At 34.6% G+C, this 24,023-nt stretch overlaps 2 protein-coding genes and 1 pseudogene across 10 annotated transcripts in view; 1 reads left to right on the forward strand and 2 right to left on the reverse strand.

The window, feature by feature from the left end:
- The first annotated feature begins 41 nt into the window (after nt 1–41).
- THAP9 (THAP domain containing 9) lies at nt 42–22,401 on the forward strand. 3 transcript variants are annotated; one of them, XM_039845600.1, is made up of 5 exons: nt 42–240; nt 7,434–7,629; nt 8,997–9,300; nt 10,515–10,665; nt 14,317–22,401. In XM_039845600.1, the coding sequence occupies exons 1-5, from the start codon at nt 161–163 to the stop codon at nt 16,292–16,294; spliced, it is 2,709 nt and encodes a 902-aa protein (XP_039701534.1). In that variant the 5' UTR covers nt 42–160; the 3' UTR covers nt 16,295–22,401. The 3 variants fall into 3 exon arrangements, with proteins under 3 accessions (XP_039701534.1, XP_039701535.1, XP_039701536.1); XM_039845601.1 differs by having other exon boundaries at nt 51–152; XM_039845602.1 differs by lacking the exon at nt 7,434–7,629 and having other exon boundaries at nt 85–240.
- LOC120588280 (40S ribosomal protein S24-like) lies at nt 2,252–2,821 on the reverse strand (annotated as a pseudogene).
- The window catches only part of LIN54 (lin-54 DREAM MuvB core complex component), a 49,143-nt gene continuing 46,071 nt past the window's right edge, over nt 20,952–24,023 (reverse strand). For all 7 annotated transcript variants that reach the window (XM_039845603.1, XM_039845607.1, XM_039845606.1 and 4 more), the window contains exon 13: nt 20,952–23,208. In XM_039845603.1, the coding sequence (XP_039701537.1) occupies nt 23,007–23,208 (202 nt within the window). In that variant the 3' untranslated portion in view covers nt 20,952–23,006. The remainder of the gene's footprint in view (nt 23,209–24,023) is intronic.

The following is a 24,023-nucleotide window of genomic DNA, read 5'->3' on the forward strand; positions in this document are numbered from 1 at the left end:
CAAGCGCAGCGTTCACGGAGAGGAAAAGTGGGAATCCTGCGTCTTAAGAGCCCGCCTTCCCGACAAATAAAGGTCGCAGACGTCTAGCGGGCGGAGCTAAGTTTATCGTGATTCATATCGTCGCGGGAATACTGACAGTGGATCCCCACATAGTAAGAAGATGACCCGAAGTTGCTCGGCAGTGGGCTGCAGCACCCGGGACACCGTGCAGAGCCGCAAGCGCGGCTACTCTTTCCACCAGTGCGTGAGAGCAGCCGCGAAGTTGTCTTAACTCCTAGCACTGCCAAGCCGGCAGTAGGCCAGGGAGGGGTGGGGCCGGCCACGGTGTCGTGGTGTCGACGTGACGTATTTGACGTGCGTTACGTGGGACTGGGGAAGCATGTGGGTAACTTTCAGGGTTAAGGTCGTTCTAGCTTTTTCTGCTCAGTGTTTACCTCCAAATTGCTGATTGTTTCTCAATGCCTCGCGCTTGCCTAATGGCTTTTAACGACAGTTACTCGAAAGGAGTTGTGCTTCCTTTCTGTCTTATTTAACGTAAAGAGACGGGAAGGGAGGGAAGTTTGGGGAAACTGTTGAAGGCGTGCGCTTCCATTGGCGTGAGTGAGTTGCTCATGAGCATAAGTACAAATCTGTTTTCACCAGTACTGTCTGTCATTGCAAGTTGTTCAGTAGTATTAACAGCTTTAGAAGGCTGGTCCTATTCTGGCTGGATCTGGTCATGACAAGGAAGTTCCTTTAGCTCAAGAGGGGGGCAGGTCTTCAGACCAGTGTAATTTGAACGGGCACGTATGGTCCAGACTGGTATATAGGTCATTCAATTAATGTTAAAGCCACAATGGGAAAGAGAAACGTGGTCAAAACATCCTCACAGACAAAAAGAAATGTACTTCAAAAAGGGGTAAAGTAATATGAGATATAGTTAAACCATTAACAAAAACTAGTATGAGAACGTGAAAAAGAGCTTTATGGGACAGGTGGTATTTAAGTTGGACCTTGAACCATTTCCTGGATTGGGGTGTGAGGGTGGGAGGAGGATAGCACTTAAATAGGAATAGTATGGAAAAATGTAAAGGGATGGAAAGTGTAGATTCAATGTACACGAGTGGAAAAAGTAGCTCGGAAACTTTTTTTTTTTTTAAGTTAAAATGTCAGGTTTAGGAGTTCCAACTATATGTGGTAAGCCTTCTGTAGTCATTGTTTTGTTTTTGGAATAGGACTGATCCTCCACCTAAACTGTTTTAATTGCATTCTTTCCTTTTTCCTCTGGGTTTTTCTCCCCAATCAATTAGTTTCTGTTCTCTTTTTATCTTCAGCTGCTCTCTACAGATAACTCGCCTCAAGTGAGTGAACATACTTGATTGAATTACAGTACCCCCTCCCCCATCTGAAACTAGAGCATTCTTATGAAATCTCTTATAAACTGAAATGGCATAAAGTGAACAGTATGCCCTGCTTTCAGAAAGTTTACATTCCGCCACGTCGCTTTTACGAAAGAGCTGCCTTAGTACCTGTTTTCACTGACTGAAAGAAATCTGGAGGATTTTCGCTTTTGCAAAAAGAAGCCCTTACCACACTAATTTGGTTTTTCGTAAAGCGAAGTGGCTTAATTCAAACTTCAGAACGTGGGAGATACATGTACTTACTTTTTTAAATACAGACACACAAACTCTTGAACTATGTGCTCCTCTACACTACCCAATTACTATAATTCCCTTTATAATCAGGCTCTTCAAAACAGGAACATATACCCACTTCCCTAAATTACATTGACTTTTCAACCTACCGCACCCAGTTACCTGTCAGCACTGCTCTAATAACAAAGGGTCACTGGTAATCTTTCCAAATTTAAGTGAGCGCTTTTAAGTCTCTTGACCTCTTTTTTAATCATATTTACTACTTGAAACTCATTTCCCTTGGCTTTATTGACATACACTCCCTAGTTGTCTTCCTTTTCTCTAATTTCTTCCTTAGTTTTTGCTGTCCTGCTTTTCCTGTGCCTTCTACTTATGTTCCTTAAATTGAGACGAATTCATTTATTGCTTTTATTTGTTATATTGAGGACCAAAGTAAGACCTGCTTAATATAAAAACAAAGATGCATTATAACAATAGTTATTATAATAGTCTGCTATGATTCTTCCATTCTGATTTCTTCCCTATTCATTCCATTTTCCAGGCAATGATTTTTATGAAATGCATATTTTATCATGCTGATTCCCTGAGGATTTTTGTTTTTTCATGTAAAAGTTCTTAGTTTATTTGTCCTCTCATGATAAATCTATACAGTCAGCACAGATAAAGTCACTCATGAATCTTTACTACTTCTTTTTGCCAGCACCAACATTGGCCTTTGCAGTCTCCCTTACTTCATTCTGTTCTTGTGTTCCTTTCACCGTTTTCTTGAGGTGTTTTTCTTCTCATACAGGCCATGTCTTGCAAGTCTATGTTTGGGTTCATTTCTCTTTGTGTAATCCAAGGAATCATAAATCATGTCAAAGCCAGCTGTCTTGCCACCACCAAAATGGATTCTGAATCCAAAAACAAAGATGACATCTGGTGTGGTCTTGTACATTTTGGCTTATTTTTCCCCAATTTCTGACTTAGGTACTGTTGCCTTCTCAGGGTGAAGGATGTCGATAACTATTTGTTTCTCCCGTAGTAGTTTATTAAGCATGGACTTCTTGGTCCAGATAGTTACTGTGTTGTTCATGATGGTCGCCGACCTTCAAGCAGCCAGTGGGGAAAAGATCTCAGAAGGAAGGATTTTAATCTTTTGGGCTCTTCGGTGCCTAATAGAGTCCAGGCTTCTCTGTAAAGCCCTCCTACACCTCTCTTCCAACATGAAAATTACAACATTTCTATTATTGTACATGTGCTCTGAATTAAACACATGTCTTTGTATACATGGGAAGCAATCATCTTTGTCTTCCTGACACCTAGGAAGTTGTAAGGAAGGCAGGAGAGAATAGAGACAGGAAAAGAAGTGAAAATAGGAAAAAGCTAATACGAGAAGGAGAGAATTAGTCAACTTGCCATTGCCTAAAGTTGCTACTCCTTGATCATGGAATTCTCTTCATAAAAAAATTTTTAAGTACATTCCCCTGATATGTGCATAGTGATTTATAAATTACAATTATGAAGTGATGTGCTAATATATATTTTGGAACACACAAAGGATGGGGCAAAATTTATAAAAATAGTTTTAATATTTTCTTCAAATCTCAGTAGGTGAGTGCAGACTCCTGTGGTGGCCACTGATCTGAAGGATGGATCCAAAACTTATTAGTATAGAAGACTCTGTGATGTAGCCTTTAGCTACCTATCTAGTCCCTCTGTAATCACTCCCAGCTACCTCTGCACTCTCCTTTCAACCCTCCAGATTAACTTATTTTTCATTGCTTTATCGGCCAGTAAGTTCTCAAGTAGTTATTTCATATCTCCGTGATTTTGCATCTGCTTGGAGTGGCCGTTAGCTGCATGGCAAACTCCTGTTGACACTTCAGCTCTAGCTCCAATGTTCTCTCCTCTGACGCTTTCCCAGGCATCCTCCAGCACCCTCACCAAGTTGTGAGAAGTTGCAAGGACACAGGAAAAGGCTCTGGTTGAAATGCATGAATTAAAATGACTTAAAGGTGTGGAAACTGTTATAAGAATATTAGTGTTCTGTCAAACGCAAATTGGCTAAATGTGAAGTGGGATTGGCAAGTTGAAAATTAAAGTGACTCTTTGATTCATTTTCTTTTTGCTAGTATAAAGAGATTTAGAAATTTATTTCATAACCAAAAGAATATATGTATGATAATTTGGAAGAGTTTTTGCCTGAATTGTAATAAATTCTATTTTTAAACTTTTATTATGAAATGTTTTAAATACACTAGCAAGCACAAAATAATATATAACAAACACCTGTGTACCCATCACTAGGATTAAACAGATGTTAACATTTTCCTAGATTCAGATTTTTGTTTTCTTCAGAAGATAATGAAATGATAGTTAAAACCCTAACCCTCAATCCTTTCTCTCCCTCTCCAGAGATAACCATTGTAGGAGAGGTTTTGTTAGCCACTTTTCTGGAAAAATTTGATGTGTAGGGAGCGAAAGGTAAATTCCTGCCGTTATAAAAAGGGCATAGTCAACAGGAAAAAGAAAATGGATTCTGTATTACAGTGTAAACCAATTTGTTGTTGTGTGTATGAGATGGTGATTGGTTTGGGATGATGACTGGGATTTTTCTTCTACCAAGGTGGCTTTAGACTAGAGGGATAGGAATTCCAATTTCAACTATTTACTAGTGGCTGTACTTGGCTCAAGTTTCATCTTTTATAAAAAGATAAAAATCTGTCTTGCAGTTTTTTTTTAATACTAAAACTAAGATTTTAAATTATATATGTCTCTGTGTGTGTATGATAAGGAAAATGCTTTAAAAGTAGTATCTAAATTATTGCTAATTTAATTTTGTCCAAAATTCAAATTTGTCATGCTGGTTAGACTGCAGTATTTCCCAACCATTTTCATGTCATTTTACACATAGAAAATATTTGTTTAATACTTAGGGCAATCCAACAAAGCTGTTTGGGACTGGCTTGATGTAACTACTTCGAGAGTTCCAGGTAGCCTAGGCCACCCAATGGGCTAAAGGGTTTGATAGCAGTGCTCACCAGGCATGCCAGTTGGGAAGCTTTGCGTCAGAGGATCAGGCTAGTAATGTAACTTAGTGGACTAGCCAAATTTTGATGGTTCTATGCATGCTTAGCGGCTACACTCAATCTGTGGAAACGCTGCCTCACCAACATATGCCGTTAGTTTAGAAAAGAACCTAGTGAAAAGGTATAGATTTACCTCTCTTTTATTGGAAAAACAACTCCCTGTACATTCTCTCTTGATCAAGTAGCATCATCATCTTGGAACAATTGAAAAGAACTCCTGAGAGTGGAATTAGTTGCTCCTAGGAAAGAACAAACTTTGGATAGTTCTTTACCATTTACAAAGTGTTTTTATTTGTTTTAATTATTGTTATTTTTATTATGGTGACATTGATTAACAAAATCCAGTAAGTTTCAAATGTACAATTCAACAGTAAAGCATATATATAGATATTGCATTGTGTGTTCGCCGCTCATAGTTTTCTTTCTGTCACCACATATTTGACCCCTTTTACCCCATCTACCTCCCTACTCCTCCCCACCTTCTGGTAACCACTAGTCTATTGTCCATGTCCATGAGTCTCTGTTTGTCCTCTTTGCTTGTTGTTTTTAGGTTTATATCCCACATATAAGTGATATCATGTGGTTTTCAACTTTTTCTGTTTGGCTTATTTCACTTAGCATGATGATCTCAAGGTTCATTCATCCATGTTGTCACAAATAGCAGTATTTCATCTCTTCTTATGGCTGAGTAATATTCTATTGTATATATGTACCACAGCTTCTTTAGCCCATCATCTATCGTAGGACACTTCAGTTGCTTCCATGTCCTGGGCACTGTGAATAATGCTATGAAAATTGGTGTGCAAATATCTTTTCAGATATGGATTTTCAAGTCTTTGGGGGTAAATACCCAGTAGAAGGATTGCTGGATCATATGGTAGATCAATTCTTAGCTTTTTGAGGAACCTCCACACTGTTTTCCATAGTGGCTGTACCAAATTGCAGTCCCACCAGCAGTGTATGAGGGTTCTTTTTTCTCCGCATCCTCTCCAGCATTTGTTATTACTTGTCCTATTGATTATAGCTATTCTAACAGGTGTGAGATGGTATCTCATTGTGGTTTTGATTTGCATTTTCCTAATAGCTAGTGATGTTGAACATCTTTTCAAATATTTCTTGGCCATTTGTATTTCCTCTAGGGAGAAGTGTCTGTTCAGGTCCTTTGCCCATTTTTTGATTGGATCATTTGTGGGTTTTTTGGTTTTTTTTGTCGTTATTGAGTTGTGTGCGTTCTTTGTATATTTTGGATATTAGGCCCTTATCGGAGGCATTGCTTGCAAATATATTTTCCCATTTGGATGGTTGTCACTTTATCTTGTTGATGGTTTCTTTTGCTAAGTAGAAGCTTTTTAGTTTCATATAATCCCATTAATTTATTTTTGCTTTTACTTTCCTTACCTTTGAGGAAATTCATAAAATCCTCTTTAAGTCCTACAAAATGCTTTTGAATACATTTGTATCCTTATGCACTCTTACTACAGCCCTATGAAGAGGCTCTAGCATTGAGAGATGTATCTAATACCATATGACTGGTAAAAGATAATTGAGGCTTAAATACAGATTTTCCAATTTAGTGTTTTTTCTCAAGGTGGTTGAGAGAGTATCTCAGAATTATGTTTTCCCATACTGCTATATTATTTCTCTAACAATTAGCCTAGGGAATTAAAATTTTTACCAGTTTCAGTTCTTAACAACTATATGCTTTAAAGCTTAAATTATAATATATAAAAGTCATACAGCTACCTTAGATCTGTCTCCAAGATAAATCAAAGAAGAGGGCGCAGAAAGAGTAGTCTTGTGATTTTCTTTGTATAAATTACACAAGTTTTTTTCCTCACTCATTTCTAAACATCATAATTTGGCTGAGATTGAAAAATAGAAATGGAAGATAATTTTTATATTGAAGGCTAGGAAAAATGGTGACTTTCAAAACAAAATAGGAAATTCGAGTATAGGTAATAAATACTTGTTTTATACTGCTGAGTAACAATTTTCCTTAAAATTCAGTGGGAACATTACCACGCATAATCTCTGAAGAGTTGGGAATTTGGGAGTTGTTATAGGGAGTCTCATAAAATTGCAGTCAAAATGTTAGCCAAGACCACAGTCATCTGACGGCTTGATTGAGGCTGAAGGATCTTCTTTCAAACAAGCTCACTCACATGTCCTTTGGCTGGAAGCCTCAGTTTCTTGTCTAGTGGGCCTCTCCGTAGGGCTGCTTATGACATAGCAGATAACTTCCCCCAGAGAAGAGGAAGCCTCAGTGCCTTTTATGATCTAGTGTCATCCACTAGATCCACTGTCACTTCTGCTTTTTTTATATTCCTTATGAGCAGATCACTAATTCCCAGCCATACTCACAGGAAGGGAATTAGGCTCCACCGTTGGAAGGAGAAGTACCAAAGAATTTGTGGACATTCTAAAGTCACCTCAGGACAGAAAGACACATATTAAATTTGATCAGATTCTGTTAAATGTAGGCAGTGAAGACAAAATGTGGTAGGATAGTTAATATAAGAATTGCCCCCATACAAATTGAAACAAGATCACTTAAATATTGAACTTTTGGATTAAAAAAAAATTGAAAAATGAAATCAGATTAAGTAAATGAAACATTAACTATACTTAAATGTTTTTATAAAGCAGTTAAATAATAAATAGGTTTCTGTCTGTTGTAGCATTACTATAATATTTTCATGTTAATGGAACTTTAATTTGATTGCTATAGATTTCCAACTGATACCATACAGCGCTCAAAATGGATCAGGGCTGTTAATCGTGTGGACCCCAGAAGCAAAAAGATTTGGATCCCAGGACCAAGTGCTATGCTATGTTCCAAACATTTTCAGGAAAGTGACTTTGAGTCATATGGGATGAGAAGAAAATTGAAAAAAGGAGCTGTGCCTTCTGTTTCTCTATACAAGGTATTTAAATCTAGGTGTAAACAAAACTAAATTTTATAGAGCCTTTTAAAATCAAGATAGCTCACATTATAGCTAAAATTTGCATAGGTTAAAAAAAACCCTAGATCTTAAAATAAATTTAGTAATTGATTTTAAATGCTTAGAAAATTTGTTTATTTTTAAATCTATAATGTAATAGTAATTTGGCTTTGGAGCTTTTTAAAAAATAAGGTGTACAAATGCAAAACATACATCTAGATCTACATAAAGGTTACCAAACGGATCATAAAAATCAACTAGTAGATATAAATGGACTTAGAATTCAGGCTTTTAAATATGAGACAGTTTTCAAAATACTTTGAAATTATCTACCCTTTTTTTGGCTTCTCTCAATACTGTTACTGATTTTGACCAAAAATATACCTAATTATTAGTATTGATATAGAGAGACGTATACAGAAATAGAAGACTATGAGTCACCAGTATTGATGTTAACATTTTTACTGTTTCTTTTCATTGTTTTTATTTTATCCTTAGCCACACTCTTGTACATGACTCAGTGATGGTCTGCAATTTGCAATAGTCATCTAACTGTTCTATCTTGCCACTACTCTTACCTTCTTCCTCTTATTCAATAGAGTCTCCTGTTGGCATTGTTTTATCTTATTCTCCTATTCAGAAGCATGGAGTTGGTGTCAAATCCAAATTCATAAATTCCAAGAACTTCCTATTTAACTTATTTGTGTATTTCTAACTGCTTTGAACTCTCTTTTTTTGAACCACATATACTTTCCTACTGTATATGTAGTAAATTGACTTGCTTTCATGCTTTTGTGTAAATCAATAATAGTTACTGTTTATTGAGACCTACAACGGTTCAGGCATTGTACTAGGAGATTTACATAAATTATCTTCTTGTATCCTCAAAACAAATGAGATAAGGAATTCTAGAAGTTAAGAGACAGCTAACAAGTGAGGGAGCCGGAATTCGAACCCAGGTCAGTCTTAATTCCAAAGCTCAGGCTTTGTCCACTTGCACTGCTAACTTCCCTATCTTCTCCATTGAGCCTTGTTCTTGCTCCTTCAAAGAACTACTCAAAACATACATATGAAACCTCCCCAAATTACCACCTTTCTCTAGTTACTTTAATCATTTCAAAAACTTTCAGTGTCTTGTTACCATTTCTGTATAGGTGCAAAGAAAATAAACCTTGTTTACATTGTCTTTTACACTACACATTAAAAAAAAATTAGAGGTTATGATTTTTCTTTCTTAACTAACTCTCAACAGCAACCAGGTGAGTGCTTTGCATTTAGTGCTATTTTTATAGATAATTTTCTATTTGATAATTTCTAAAATAACCTTAATTTTTTGATTTGTCTCATAGGTTCTCCAAGGTGTACACCTTAAAGGTAAAGCAAGACTGAAAATCCTAAAAGAGCCACTTCCTGATGATTCTGAAGAGGTTACTACTGAGGATCATAACTACAGTTTAAGGAGACCTTTGACAATAGGTACAGAGAAACTGGCTGAGGTGCAAGAGCTGCTACCAGTGTCCAAAAAGGGACTTGTTCCAGTAAAAAACTACAGGATGATCAAAAAGAGAAAGGGCTTACAATTAATTGATACACTGGTGGAAGAGAAACTACTTTCTGAAGAAACAGAGTGTCTTCTACGAGCACAATTTTCAGGTATGTTCTCATCACCTCTAATATTTACAAAATAGCTCTTAATTTTTCTGAACCATCATTAAGTACTATTTTGCTGTTGCCTATACAAACAGGCTTTTGGTTGAGAAGTGAAAAGTCTTGTTAGAGTAAACAAGAATGAAATGTAATCACCAAAATCCTTTTATGGTTTTCCAGTTTTGAGAGTAATATGTTTATTATAGGAAAAGCAAAGAAATATATAAATGATAAAAATAACACATAGTCCTACTACCCAGAGATCAGATTATATGGTTTATACAATATACTATACTTTTCACTTTTTATAGGAGCACTTAACCTATGTTACTATAAATTTTTTATAAATGATTTTAACTGCTACATAATTTATCACTAAAGTCTTCTTACAACAGAGTTGAACTAGATAATTGCAAAATCCCTTTGAACTTGAAAATTTTTTGCGTCTCCAAGTTTTTTTCCTAAAATTTTCCAGAGAGAGAGAGAGAGAGAGAGAAAGAGAGAGAGAGAGTGTGCGTGTATGGCCATTGAAAAACTACCTAGTCTTCTTTGTGAACCAGGATGTTTGAAGAGGGGCAAAATAAGAATTGCCAACTTACTCTTTGATGAAAGAAGCAGAGATTTTTGGATTTACATTCTGGTAAATAAGCATGTCCTGTTTCTAGAAAGAGTAGGTGTCTCCAAAGGAAGAGAATATTTTGTGTTTTTCCAAGAAAAGAATAGAAATAATAATATGGGTCCCCACCAGGAACAGAGGATTTTTTTTCTCTCAGCGGTAGGCAAGATTTTCTGTTCAATCAGAATAGTGCACTATCTCCAGAAATGTTTCTCATGTCTAATTTTCACCCTCAGATGAATGGTAGCCAGGGAACAAAATAAATATCTCCATAATCAAGAGACTAATTTTATCCAGTTATTTCATTTTCTTTTCTGTTTCTCTAAAAATGTATACTCAGGCTGCCAGTGAATAGTAAAACATAATAATTCAAGTTGAAATTTTTTCTTCCCTCTTTCTAGTGAAATGATCCAAAATGAACAGGATACATTTTATGGTCAACAGGCTCAAAGATTGGATCTTAATCTCAGAACAAACTCAGTTAAAAAGAGATTGTATTTGAATTTTGGCATCTAGTGCAGTTTATATTCAAATGCTATGATCTATACCTGAAAATGTTAACTGTACACATTTTTCATCACTAAGAATAAATTTGTTTTAACAGATTTTAAGTGGGAATTGTATAACTGGACAGAAACATCTGAGTACTCTACAGAAATGAAACAATTTGCATGTACACTCTACTTGTGCAGTAGCAATGTCTATGATTATGTAAGAAAGATTCTTAAGCTGCCTCATTCTTCCATCCTCAGAACGTAAGTGAATTACGTTTTAGATGTTAAATAAAAAAAAATTTCTTTTATTGCATTTTAGACATTATAATTCATACTCAGTCCATTTTCTCTTTGTAAAAACTTGTAGGTGGTATTTGCATATTACCACAATTGATAATTTCGCCAACAAAATGAAGACATATAGTCTGACAAATTTTTCGCGTCTTCTAAATGGTAGAGACATAATGGGTGATAAAATTTGAATCTTGAATATCGGAATTTCTAATACACTTAGTAGTTTTAATGTCTGATTATCTTGGAAAATCTAGAACAGTGCTAGATCAATACCATCGGTTTGAGGCAGTGCACAAAAATATGAATTTTTTGTAAGCACTGTAGTTGATGGCAGAGCAGGTTTTCCAGAGACCAGATTATGATAAATAAATTTTTAGGATTGTGGTCAAAATACATAGATATATTTATAATTCTCTTAGTAGGAAGCAAATAACAGCATGGCTTTATAGTAATGTCTTACAAATTTAATACTCAGTTTTTACTGTTTTTTTTATTATTGGTTTTATAGATTCCTTTTTACTCACTTTTACTTGTTTATTTGGCTTAAACAACAAAAATTTACTTTCTCATAGTTCTGGAGACTAGAAGTCCAAAATCAAGGTGTCGACCAAATTATTTCCTTCTGCAGGCTGTGAGTGAAGGGTCTGTTCCAGGCCCCTCTCCCTGGCTTGTACATGGTGGTCTTCTCCCTATGCTTCTTCACGTCATCTTGCACTATGCATGTGTGTTTCTGTGTCCAAATTTCCTCTTTATGCGGACACTAGTCGTGTTGGATTAGGATTCATGTTAGTGCCTTCGTTTTAACTTGATGACTTCTGTAAAGACCCTGTCTCCAAACAAGGTCACATTCTGAGGTACTGGGGGTTGGACTACAATATATCCTTTTTGAGGAACATAATTCAACCCCTTCCAGTCACTTTTCCTGCTGCATAAGCCTCCCACTACTCGGGGACTAAAGCCCAACTCCCTCCTGTAGCTTACTGAGCTTCCCATGATGTGGCTTCTGCTGGGCCCTGCAGCTGATCTCTTGTCCCTTCCCTCTTGCATTCCATGCTCCAATTGTAAGGCATTTCTTGCTTCTTTTTGCTTTAGGGACTTACTCCTCTATCTGCCTAAAATGCCCATTCTCCCTATCTGTTAGTCCTGGTGATTAGTCTCCACATTTCAGGCTCACATTAGATTTCTCATCCTTTTGGAAGCCTGACCTGCCATTCTTGCACCAATTCTGGATTAGGTGCCCATCTTGCATTCACAGTATGGAGCTGAACCTTAGTACTTACAACACTGCCTACCCCACTAGACTGTGAGCTGCCCACGTATGAGGCCTGTGTCTGGTTCTTTGTCACACACATCCTGACCCCTGAGTGGTGCCTGGAACACAATAGTCCCTTGATAATATTTGTGCAATTGAAAGAATTCTTGGATGGTCATTTAGGATTTTGAACAGATATAAAGAAGAAATGCAGTGGACTCGAAGTTGCTGTCTCATTAGCAGCACTGCACGAGCATTTGAGACCTTACTCCCTGGCATATGTTGTCAGTTTGGCTCAAATAAACCATATAAAAATTCAAAAAATAAAAAGCAGCACTCTATTTAATTCACTGGAGTTGGGGCAGAGACCAGCCAGGAATGGCAGGAGCCATCTCTCCTGGAAGGTGCCTCTTGGTTTCTTATTGCTTCAGCTTTAAAACAGATTCATAGGGGCTCAAAGCTGGAGAAACTCTTAGAGATCATGGAGTCCAACCCCCTCATTTTATAGAATGGAGAAATTGAGGCCTGGTACAAGGAAGGACCTTAATTACCATGACTTTTCTTTTCCATTTTTGGGAAAACATCTTTAAAAAAATTGAGATGTAATTGACATATAACATTAGTGTATACAACATTTATTCAGTATTTGTATATACTGTAAAATGATCACCACAATAATTCTAGATAATATCCATCACATATGGTTTTTTCCTTCTGATAAAAACTTTTAAGATCTTAGCAACTTTCAAATAAACAATATAGTATTATTAACTATAGTCACCATGCTGTACATTATATTCCCTAAAAAAAGAATGAGATTTTTCCTCCACACTATTAAAACCCTGCTACTAATAAAAAATTTAGAAATGAGAGAAAAGGAAGGAAAATTCATTAATTGTTCTTCTACATTATATATGTAAACAATTATTATTAACATTTAGAGAATTTTCTTTCAGGCATTGTTATCTGTGGTTAGATTTACTAGTTTTTTACATGGTTGTGATCTTTAATAATATCAGAGTTTTACCCCATTAACTCGGGTATTCTCCAACTGCTGGACATCCACATTGTTTCCATTTTTTGGTTGTAATTGCTATTTTTCATATTGAGATGAACATTTGTGTATAGGCTTATTCACTCTCTTTCATAATATGATTTTACCATTTAGGTTAGATAGTATACATATTTATAAATATTTACTTTCTGCTATGCTAGAGACATTTTCATAGACGCTGTGTTAATTCCTCCTATACCTTTTTTAGTCAAGTCCTCTGCAATGGTTTTAAAACATACTGGTTTTCCTCTATGGTTTATATGAGACGTTCTCTCAGTGACATACACACACACGTGTATATATATTTACACACACATACACATATGGCATGTAGTGAGAGTAAATTCTGTTTATGAAAATTCTAGTTTGCAGCAGAATATTTGGAAAGCCCTGTCCTGAAATACTTAGGAAAGTACATTAAAATTTCAATTAAATAGACGTCAGCTGTTCAGGAAGAAACCTTGGCAACCTAGAATATAGCCCCCAAATCAGAAATTTAACCCCCAGAAGTCATTGAATTACAAAAGTACATTTCAGTTAAGATGAGCACCTCAGTCTCTACCTCAGAATCCATTTAGTCTTATTGTAGAAATTTATTAAACTTGGCTGTTTCCTTTCGTGACCTACAACAAACTAGAAAGAATATATTAGAACCAAGTCAGAAGAATTCTGAAGATAGACAGCGATAGTAATAGGAAAGAATAATCAGCAGTCTGGAAGGTCAGGGATACTATATAAGGACTCCAAAGATAGTAGTGAGGGTACTTTGTGTAGGAGCAAACAGATGCAGACACCTTAATTACCATAGGGCATACTTTTGAAGCTGTAAGGAGCAGTGAGAAAAGCTCTGAATACGACATCAGCAAAGCTGGGTTTTGCATTTGTGTATAACTAGCAGCATAATATAGGCCAAGTGGTTTAACCACTCTGTACCAGTTTCCTGACTTTAACATAAGACAGATGTACTAAATGTTCCCAAAGTTTTTTTCTTTCAACAATTTTCTCATTTCAGTGAATTTATAGGTAAGACTGGTTTATGATCTAAATTATAAACACATCATTTAGAACAAACTGGGTAATTGATTTGTATACTTTTAAAAGAAATGAGAAAATTGATTTTGTGGTATGTTTCTAAGTTTCGTACTATTTTATGGTAACTGAATATTTGCTTGAAAATGTCTGTAGAATTTGGCTACTTATATTTGGCTTTATTACAGGAATTAGAGTCTACTTTAGTGCCATTTAAGGCATTTTCCACTTTTTAAATTTCTTCATTTGAGTTTTATATTTTTCATTTTTTTACATTTTCTAGGTGGTTATCCAAATGCAAATCAAGTCCAGGTTTCAACAGCAACATTTTTTCTTTACTTCAACAAAGAGTAGAGAATGGAGACCAGCTGTATCAGTATTGTTCACTGATAATAAAAGGTATATCTCTCAAACAACAACTTCAGTGGGACCCCAGCAGTCACCATTTGCAAGGGTTTATGGACTTTGGTCTTGGCAAACTTGATGCTGATGAAATGCCACTTGCCTCAGAAACTATTTTGTTAATGGCAGTAGGTATTTATGGTCATTGGAGAACACCTCTTGGTTATTTTTTTGTAAACCGGGCATCTGGATATTTGCAAGCTCAGTTGCTTCGTCTGGCTATTGGCAAACTGAGTGACATAGGGATCACAGTTGTGGCTGTTACGTCTGATGCTACAGCTCAAAGTGTTCAGATGGCAAAAGCATTGGGGATAAATATTGATGAAGACAACATGAAATGTACATTTCAGCATCCTTCATCTTCTAGTCAGCAGATTGCATACTTCTTTGATTCTTGCCACTTGCTTAAATTAATAAGAAATGCATTTCAGAATTTTCAAAGTATTCAATTTATTAATGGCATAGCACATTGGCAGCATCTTGTGGACTTAGTAGCACTAGAGGAACAAGAATTATCAAATATGGAAAGAATCCCAAGAAAACTTGCAAATTTGAAAAACCACGTACTGAAAATGAATTGTGCTGCCCAACTCTTCAGTGAGAGTGTGGCCAGTGCATTAGAATGTTTACTATCATTAGGCTTGCCTCCTTTTCAAAACTGTATTGGTACCATCCATTTTGTACGCTTAATTAATAATCTATTTGACATTTTTAATAGTAGAAACTATTATGGAAAGGGACATAAAGGACCTTTAATGCCTGAAACTTTCAGCAAAATTAATCACGTGTTAATTGAAGCCAAAACTATTTTTGTTACATTATGTGACACTAGCAATAATCAAATTATTCAAGGTAAGCGAAAATTAGGATTCCTGGGATTTTTGCTTAATGCTGAGAGCTTAAAATGGCTCTACCAAAATTATGTTTTCCCAAAGGTAATGCCTTTTCCATATCTTCTGACTTACAAATTCAGTCAAGACCATCTGGAATTATTTCTAAAGATGCTTAGACAGATATTAGCAACCAGTTCTAACCCTACTTGTATGGCATTCCAGAAAGCTTACCATAATTTGGAGACCAGATACAGATTACAGGATGAAGTTTTTCTAAGTGAACTAAGCATCCTTGACATTTCAATTGCTCGAAGGACAGACTTGGCCCTTTGGACAGTTCAACGTCAGTATGGTGTCAGCATTATAAAGACTCTTTTTCACAAAGAGGATATTTGCCAAGACTCATCTAATTGTTCGTTAAGTGAGGCATTACTAGACCTATCAGATCATAGGCAAAATCTCAGCTGTTGTGCTGGTTATATTGCAGATAAGTTATCATCTCTTTTAACTTGTGAGGATTGCATCAGTGCACTGTATGCATCGGATCATAAAGCCTCTAAAATTGGGTCACTGTTATGTGTTAAAAAGAAGAATGGTTTGCATATCCCTTCAGAAAGTTTATGTCAAGTCATAAATATTTGTGAGCGAGTTGTAAGAATCCATTCGAGAGTGGCAGTTTGTGAACAACTTCCTAAATGGAGGGAATTTTATCTTCAACAGAAAATACTATGTGAGCTTTCTAGTTATATTGATCTTTTTGTAGATTTAGATGAGCATCTCTTTGATGGAGAAGTGTGTGCCATCAATCACTTTGTAAAGTTACTAAAGGATATAATAATCTGTTTCTTAAAGTTCAGAACTAAAGATGTAGCTCATTTCCCTTTAAAACACCATTCAGAAAGAATTGAAATGAAAACTTTGTCAAGGAAATACTGGTTATCTTTACAGGATTACAGATGTTCAGGTTTTGCTAATACCAATAAATTCAGGCATCTGCTACGTAACGATGGCTATCCATTCAAATGAGGTACCTAAAATATATTAAAACTTATATTAAGAACATTTATTTTAAAGTTCAAGTTAGGACCATATGTTATAAATAGATCATTCTGCACAATGAACAAGTTGGCATTTCTGACTTACTAGAATTTATAATTTACATATTTTAAAATCGTTTTGAACTTTGGTATGGCTTATAGCATTTCATCGTTAACCAAACTAGACAAAGAAGTCAGTAAAAGCAGGTACTGTCTTTGAATTTACTGAGACTGAATAATGTATCTGGACATACTGTTAACTTGTTCAACCTACTTTAAAAACAAGAGAGAATAACAACTAGGAGTCACCACAACATTGACTCCTTTTATAAACATACTACATTCCCTACAAGAACTCTTTGATTTACAGCTCTTAAGAATGTTGACAGAATACCTATAAAACCTTGAATATAATTTAAAATATCAAATACCACAAAAATCTCTTTGCCAGGGTACCCTAAAGTAGATACTTATGCATTATCAGACATAAGGTAAACACATGAGCCACGAGATGGTTTCTTGTGCTGCAACTACACTGGGGGATGTTGTCTGGGAAGTACACAGGTGATGTAATTTTCACAATCCATTGTCTCTGGACTTCAAAATACTACTTTAAATAATAGAATGCATACTTACTTGACTCCTGTCAGAAGAGCCCAGTGCTCATTAGTGAATGAATAACAGAATTTCATGTGAGTAATAAATTGAAAAAAGATGATCAATTGAGACAATATATATGAAAAAAAAAATCAGTTTTAATTATATAATGAGTTTTTTCAGAAACTTAGGAGCTTAATCTACAGATGGAAACATAAGGGCAATTTTCTCCGTTCTCACATCCCCGTATTTGAAAAGAAAAAAAAAAAAACCCCATAGGTATACGTACTTTCACAAATGGGACTATTTTAATGGATAAAAGAAACAAGCACATATTCACCTGTGTATGTAAACACTTTTTTTGTCGTTGAGTGAATGTTCACATAGTTGATATGAAAACTGAAAATTGCAAAAGATTTAACAACTGGGTAAAGTTTTTCATTAGTTGAAATTCACTCTAAATAGCATATTTTGATATATTTCTATTCTACCTCAAATGAAGGCTTGTTTTGAAATGTAACTAGAGTTGTACCACTTTTTATACAAGAGCTATTGCTGAGAAGTCTGAATATTGTGGTTTTTGTTTGCAGTAGAATGACTTTAGAAGCACCAAGATAAGTCTTTAAGGAAGCCTCTTTTTAAATCACCACCTTTAACTTGTTTCTATACATCCAAGTTTTATACTTGATCTTTACTTAAAACTAGATTTGTATCTGTACTGTCTTATGTTCTTTGTTGTTACATTTGACTAGTATATTCCGTATTTTAAAAATTAGTGTTTTGCATTGCTCAAGTGCTAGATAAATTGGACATTAGAGATATTTCTGCCCTCAGCACAGTTAATTGCTCTTGCCCTTGTGCAAGTGTTCCAAGTCTGATATCAGACTTATTTATGCGTACAGTGAAAACTTTTTTATATTTATGGATATTTGATAAGGGTAATTTAGTTTATAGATTTTACTCTTCACCTTTGTCCTTTTTTTCTTTGGAGAAAACTAACATTCTCTTCAGAAATTTATCCTTCCTACTCTTCAACAAATAGTACTGGAACAACTGGGTAGCCATATGCAAAAGTATTAACTCTAAATGGATCAGAAACCCAGATGTGTAAGAGGTAAAACTATAAAACTTTTAGAAGAGAGTAAATCTTTGAAACTTAAGATTAGGTGATCGTTCCTTAGATGTGACACAAAAAGCACAAGCACCAAAAAATAAATTGGACTTCATCAAAATTAAAAACTTGTGCTTCAAAGAATACCATCAAGAAAACGCACAGAATGGGAGAAAATTTTTACAGATCATATTACCTGATAAAGGACTTGTATCTAGACTGTAAAGAACTTCTGAAACTCAACAATCAACCCAGTTTTAAAAATGAGTAAAGACTGAGTAGATACTTCAAAGGAGATACACAAAGGGCCTATAAACATATGAATGTGTTCAACATCATTAGTCATCTGGGAAATGCAAATCAAAACTACAGTGAGATGGCACTTCACACCCACTAGGGTGGCTATAATAAAAAAAAAAGACCTAACAAGCATTGGCAAGAATGTGGAGAAATTGGAACCCTGGTAAGCTGTTGCTGGGAATGCGGTCACTTTGCAAAACAGCCTGGCAGTTCTTCAAAAGGTAAGTGAAAGAGTTACCATATGACCCAGCAATTCTGACAGGCATATGCCCAAGAGAAATGAAAGTACATGTAAAAACTTGTACACAGATTTTATAGCAGCATTATAATAGCTAAAAAGACTAAATGTCCAGCTGATGAATTAAAAAGTGCTGTATCCATATAATGGGTCATATGGTAAGTGTTTTACTTGATAATGAACTGCCAGAATTGTTTTTTGCAGTGTACCACTCTACATTTCAACCAGGAATGCTTGAAAATTCCAGTTGCTCTACTTCATCCCCAGAACTTGGTATTGTTAGGGTTTTGTTTTGAATTAGCTATTCTAAAAGGTGTGCAGTGATATTTCATTGTGGATTTTATTTTCCTGATAGCTAATAATGAGGAATATCTTTTCATAGGCTTAATTTGCCATCCACATAATCTTAAGTGAAATGTCTTTTCAAGTCATTTGCCCATATTTTGGAGGGTTGGTTTTTCTTGAACATTATTTTATATTCTAGACATAAATGCATTATCAGATATTTTGCAAATATTTTCTCCTAGTCTGTGCTTTGAAGAGCAGACATTATTTTGATAAATCCAGTTTATCTATTTTTTAGGGATTATACTCCTTAGTTTTATATCTAAGAAATCTTGCCTGACTCATGGTTGGAGATTTTTTTGCTGTTTTTTCTTCTAGATATTTTGTAGTTACAGGTTTTACATTTGGTTATGATCCATTTTCTGTTAATTTTGGTGTGATAAGTTGTTCATGTTTTTACATATGGCTATCCTAGCACCATTCGTTAAAAAAAACTATTCTTTCTCCAGTGACCTTTGAATCCTTGTCAAAAATTGACTACATCTATATCAGTCTATTTCCGGGGTCTCTGTTCTGTTCCATTGATCCAAGGGTGTAACGTTCACCACCCAATACCAACCAGTGTCTTGATTAGCCTTGAAATCAGTTGGGAGTCCTCCAAATTTTTTTCAAAAATGTTTGGCTATTTTAATTGTACCTTGTACATATTTTTGTTACATTTGATGGTGGTACTAACATTCATATGATGTTAGCTGTAGACTTTTTGTAAAAGCTTATCAGGTTGAGGATTCCTGCTATTTCCAGTTATGTTTTTTTTTTTTTTAAATGATAAATGGGTGTTGAATTTTGTCAGATGACTTTTCTATACGTCTTTTGGGGGGAGAAATTTTTTGAGATATAATAATTTACATACCATTATATTCACCCTTAAAAAAATACAATTCAGTGGTTTTTAGCATATCCAAAAGGTGGATTTCTGCAGCTTTTGAGATGTTCACATAGTTTTTCTTCTTTTGTATGTTGATACATAACATTTTTTGTTTTTGAATGTTAGATCAACCTTTTATTCCTGGGATAAACCCACCCTGGTCATGATGTATTGTTTTTATATATTGCCAGATTTTATTTGCTAATAAAATTACAGTTACATTAAAGTCTGTGACCTTATATAAATAAACATCACCCTGGATATTATTTTCTTACTGCTTTTGAGTAAAACCCAAAAATGCCTTAAGTGCTTTCATAAAACAAAAGTAAAATTTTAATTTCCATAGTTTAAAAAATTTTTTTAACTTTCTAACTTACATTTAATAAAACCGCCTGGATCATAAAAGACTCACATTTGGTCTAGAGATAATGACAAAATGAGCATTAAAGAAGTCCTAACAAAAAAGAAAAAAAAAGACCTACATAATTTACATAATACTACATAACAATAAAAGTAACTACGAAAGGCTTTCTAGTTGATTGGCTTTCTTTTCCTTGGGTTGCTGCTACAAAATCACTACATAAAATGCTTAAGGGATTCAATACGATCACAGGTAGGGCAAGAGGGGTTCTAGTTTGAAATTGCATTTACATAAGTATTCATTTTCTTAGCTATTAGTGTTACAAAACAAAAATAGAAGACTTTTCTAAAGGTATTTTTATTCACATTTTTACATAAGAATTGAGAAAATGTCACTTGTCCATATCAAAGTATGAGGAAGCTAAAGCAGTAGTCTCTTCAAAGTTGCTGTTCTAAGTGTTTTATTACCTGTAACATTAAGGTTCTGGCTCCCATAAGATCCAAAGCCAAGACCTATAAGTTGCTTTTAGTTTGAGAGAAAAGGAAACTCAGAAGGGTGCTCATCATAAACATCAAACATTATAAAAAAGGAAAGAGTAGATTTTTCTGCCATTAAACAGTGGCGGGGGGCTGGGGCTGGGGTGGGTGGAGGAAGATCTTGTTTCAAAGCAATTTATGTTAATGATAATTGGGAAAAAGATGGGTTTATCTGTGTGCTTTCAGAAGTAGTCAATTTACTTAAAATCAAGTATTTTAAAGGTTTCTTGCATGTTAAATGGCTAAAAGTGTTATTAAAAAAAAGTGCAAAACCCTTTTTTATAGAATAGTATAAATGTTTATTTTTTGTATGATTTACTTTGCTGTCCTGTTTTTACAATATAGAAAAGTGTATTCTTTGAATAGCTCTAGTAAATATAAATTTAATCTTTCTACTTTGGGATGTAAATAGAGCTAAAAAATTATATACCCAACCCCCCAATAGTCTTTTAAAATTGTTGAATTAATGTGGATATTAATCTTGTTCAGCAATTTGATGCAAATGCCTAAATACAAAAAGTTGTTTAGTAAGTACTACACACAAAGGAAAAGGCTTAATACTTTAGCTTCTTGAAAATCAAAAATCCTAGTAGCATTTGATTGCACCTTCAAATTTTTACAAGCAAAACATTCTCAAGCAATGCCGTTATACATAATCTATAATTGTAATCCAAATTTCACAAACATTTTCTGCACACTGTATATAAATACACATCACAAAGGTGCAATTAGAATTAAACACAGAATATGTACAAAATGAACAGAGTTTAGGTTTAGACCAAAAAGGTATTGTAATCTTTTGAAAAATAACTTGATTAGATATTATTTTATCCTCTTACACTAATTTACATTTATACAAATTTTAATTAAACATACTAGACTGAGGTGCTAAGAATACACTATCTACATTTAAAGTGTACTGCACTATAATTTTATAAATCCAAATTTCAAAAGGAAGATACTTTAATAACGGAATCTTCTTTTGGATTCATTTCTATTGCCTATATCTTGCATGTTCATATGAACATATATACACACTTAGTACATACAACTATAGATTCCTTGTAGGAAATGTAATAATCACATACTAATAATTACTGAGGATTATGGTACCTAACAAAATGCCTGAATTCCAACATGGTTTTCTCTTGTCATAAAATCTAGCATCCTATTATAACAGGCTCTTAAATTCATAAAGCTTTTGAATTTCTCAAAATGATTTAGGTTATTTTAGTATTACATGAAAACACTCATATTTTGAGCTTACCAAATCACTGGCTAAAAATAATGCCGTATTAAGGTTCCCTTATAAAAAACATCCCACTACATTTTGAAAACTTTGCTAGGAGGCCCATTTCAGTAAATCAAGTAAATCATATATTGGTTTGAAACCTCTCGGTTCAAAGTCTATAAAGAGAACTATTTGTATAGATGAAGAATCCTTCCCTAAATTCATCTCTTAAGAGTTCCAATATTATTTCTCCATCCAAGCCAAATTTGACACCTGATAATTATATAAGTTTCTATTTTATCACTACATAATGTTTACTTATATTTATACGCACCTTTCATTTTAATAGTGCCCAGTAATCACACTGACAATTTATTATCATTTCAAATACACACCACTTCCTTGAAAGAAAATGGAAACATCCCAGAGCGTTTCTTAATCACTCATTATAAAAACACATTGCCCATCTTTTGAGAATTATTTACTATCCTTTAATGCTTTAAAAAAAACAAACTTTATTTTAAATGTGTGCCTACTGATTTCTTCCTCTTCTGACATTCCCAAAGTGACAACAGGATGTTATTCCAGAATCTGCCTTAAAAAGTTGATTTTTCTTAAAAAGATAGTGCTTTTCTAAACACGAAATATCATCTGAATTTGTTTCATAAGAATTTGTTTATGTAGACATTCTCTCTGCTTATTATATTCTAGGTCTAGTACCAAAGAATGACTGGGTAATACCAATGCTTCTTTGGCTTTTTCTACTGAACAAAGTCATACAACGCCATACGTTATAAATTATAGTAATTTATAAATGTTCTTTGTCAATAGAGTCAGAAGGACAGAATATCTAATTCTTAAACCCAAGCAAATTAAAAATCTATATAATACAATAAAGAAAAATTCAATTTAGAAGGGGCATAAGCAAACTTAACTAAGGTTTAAAATATACTAATTTCCTCATTTAAAATTTCTTCTTTCAATATTATAATTTCAGGTCTCACAAGAACTGAAGTAAAAATACAATAATTGTTAAACTATCTTTCAGAAAATCAAGTGTCCCTGCACCTTAAATTTTCTGTACAGTTCCATTTATCATTCTTTTGTGCAAGAATTAGCAATTCATGGCACAAGGGTCACTTTTTGCTTTTCCTGCAGAGTTGATGACGCTCATCAAACATCGTCCGAATTCCTCAAGTATCATCCGTTCAGCTGCTGCTTTTGATTTTCCCTTCTTGTCTGCCTGCTCTGCCTGGGCAAGAAGGCAATTACACGTGGCTTCAGCTACTTCCTTAGTTACAAATGTAAATGGCAATCTGAAATGATTTTTGAGAAAGAGAGATGATGATGGTGTTGAATTACTACGAAGTGGATGGCATTCTTTCATTTGGAAATTTCTATTGACATTTTCATGATTCATCAACACAATGAGCATCACAATCTGGGCAGTGAGCACAAGCACATCCTAAAGAACTTTAAAAAGTTAAAACTGCTTTTATGATTGAGTATACTTCTTAAATATTGTTCAGAAAGTATAACATTCTACATAAAATATGTCTTACCTAGACAAAGTTATCTAGTTAACTAAAAGATGTAATTCTACATGACTGGATATTTCTATAACAAAAGTCCTCCCAATTCATGAATATAATAAGCTCCATGAGTGCAATCGTTTTATTTACTGCTGTGTCTTTTCACTGCCTAGAACAGTGCCTGACATACAGACACTCCATGAATATCTGCTGAATAATACTGGGAATTGAAAGCATTGTCTCCTGGACCACACTGAAAATAAAGCACTTTCCTATAGTCCCATGTATTTTGGGAGGAAAAAAAACACACCAAAATTTTGCACTGTTTTATCACAACAAACAAAATGGGGAAACCAAAGACTATTCTTTACATGGAGTTTCATTCATTCATAAAGATCTGAACTATTTATTATTAAATTAGAGCAATCCATCTTAAGGCTTGCTGTATGCAGCCAATGTTAAAAGCCTTCAAGAACGGAATCAGGCAACCTAACTCTCACCACTAACTCAACAACTGGTAAGCAGTCACTGATAGAAGGAAACTAAAACAAAAATATATGAAGTCTTTAATGCCTGCCATGACAAGAGAGGGTAGTTAA

Source organism: Pteropus medius, unplaced genomic scaffold (genome assembly GCF_902729225.1).
Source record: "Pteropus medius unplaced genomic scaffold, Ma_sr-lr_union100, whole genome shotgun sequence".
NCBI lineage: Eukaryota > Metazoa > Chordata > Mammalia > Chiroptera > Pteropodidae > Pteropus > Pteropus medius.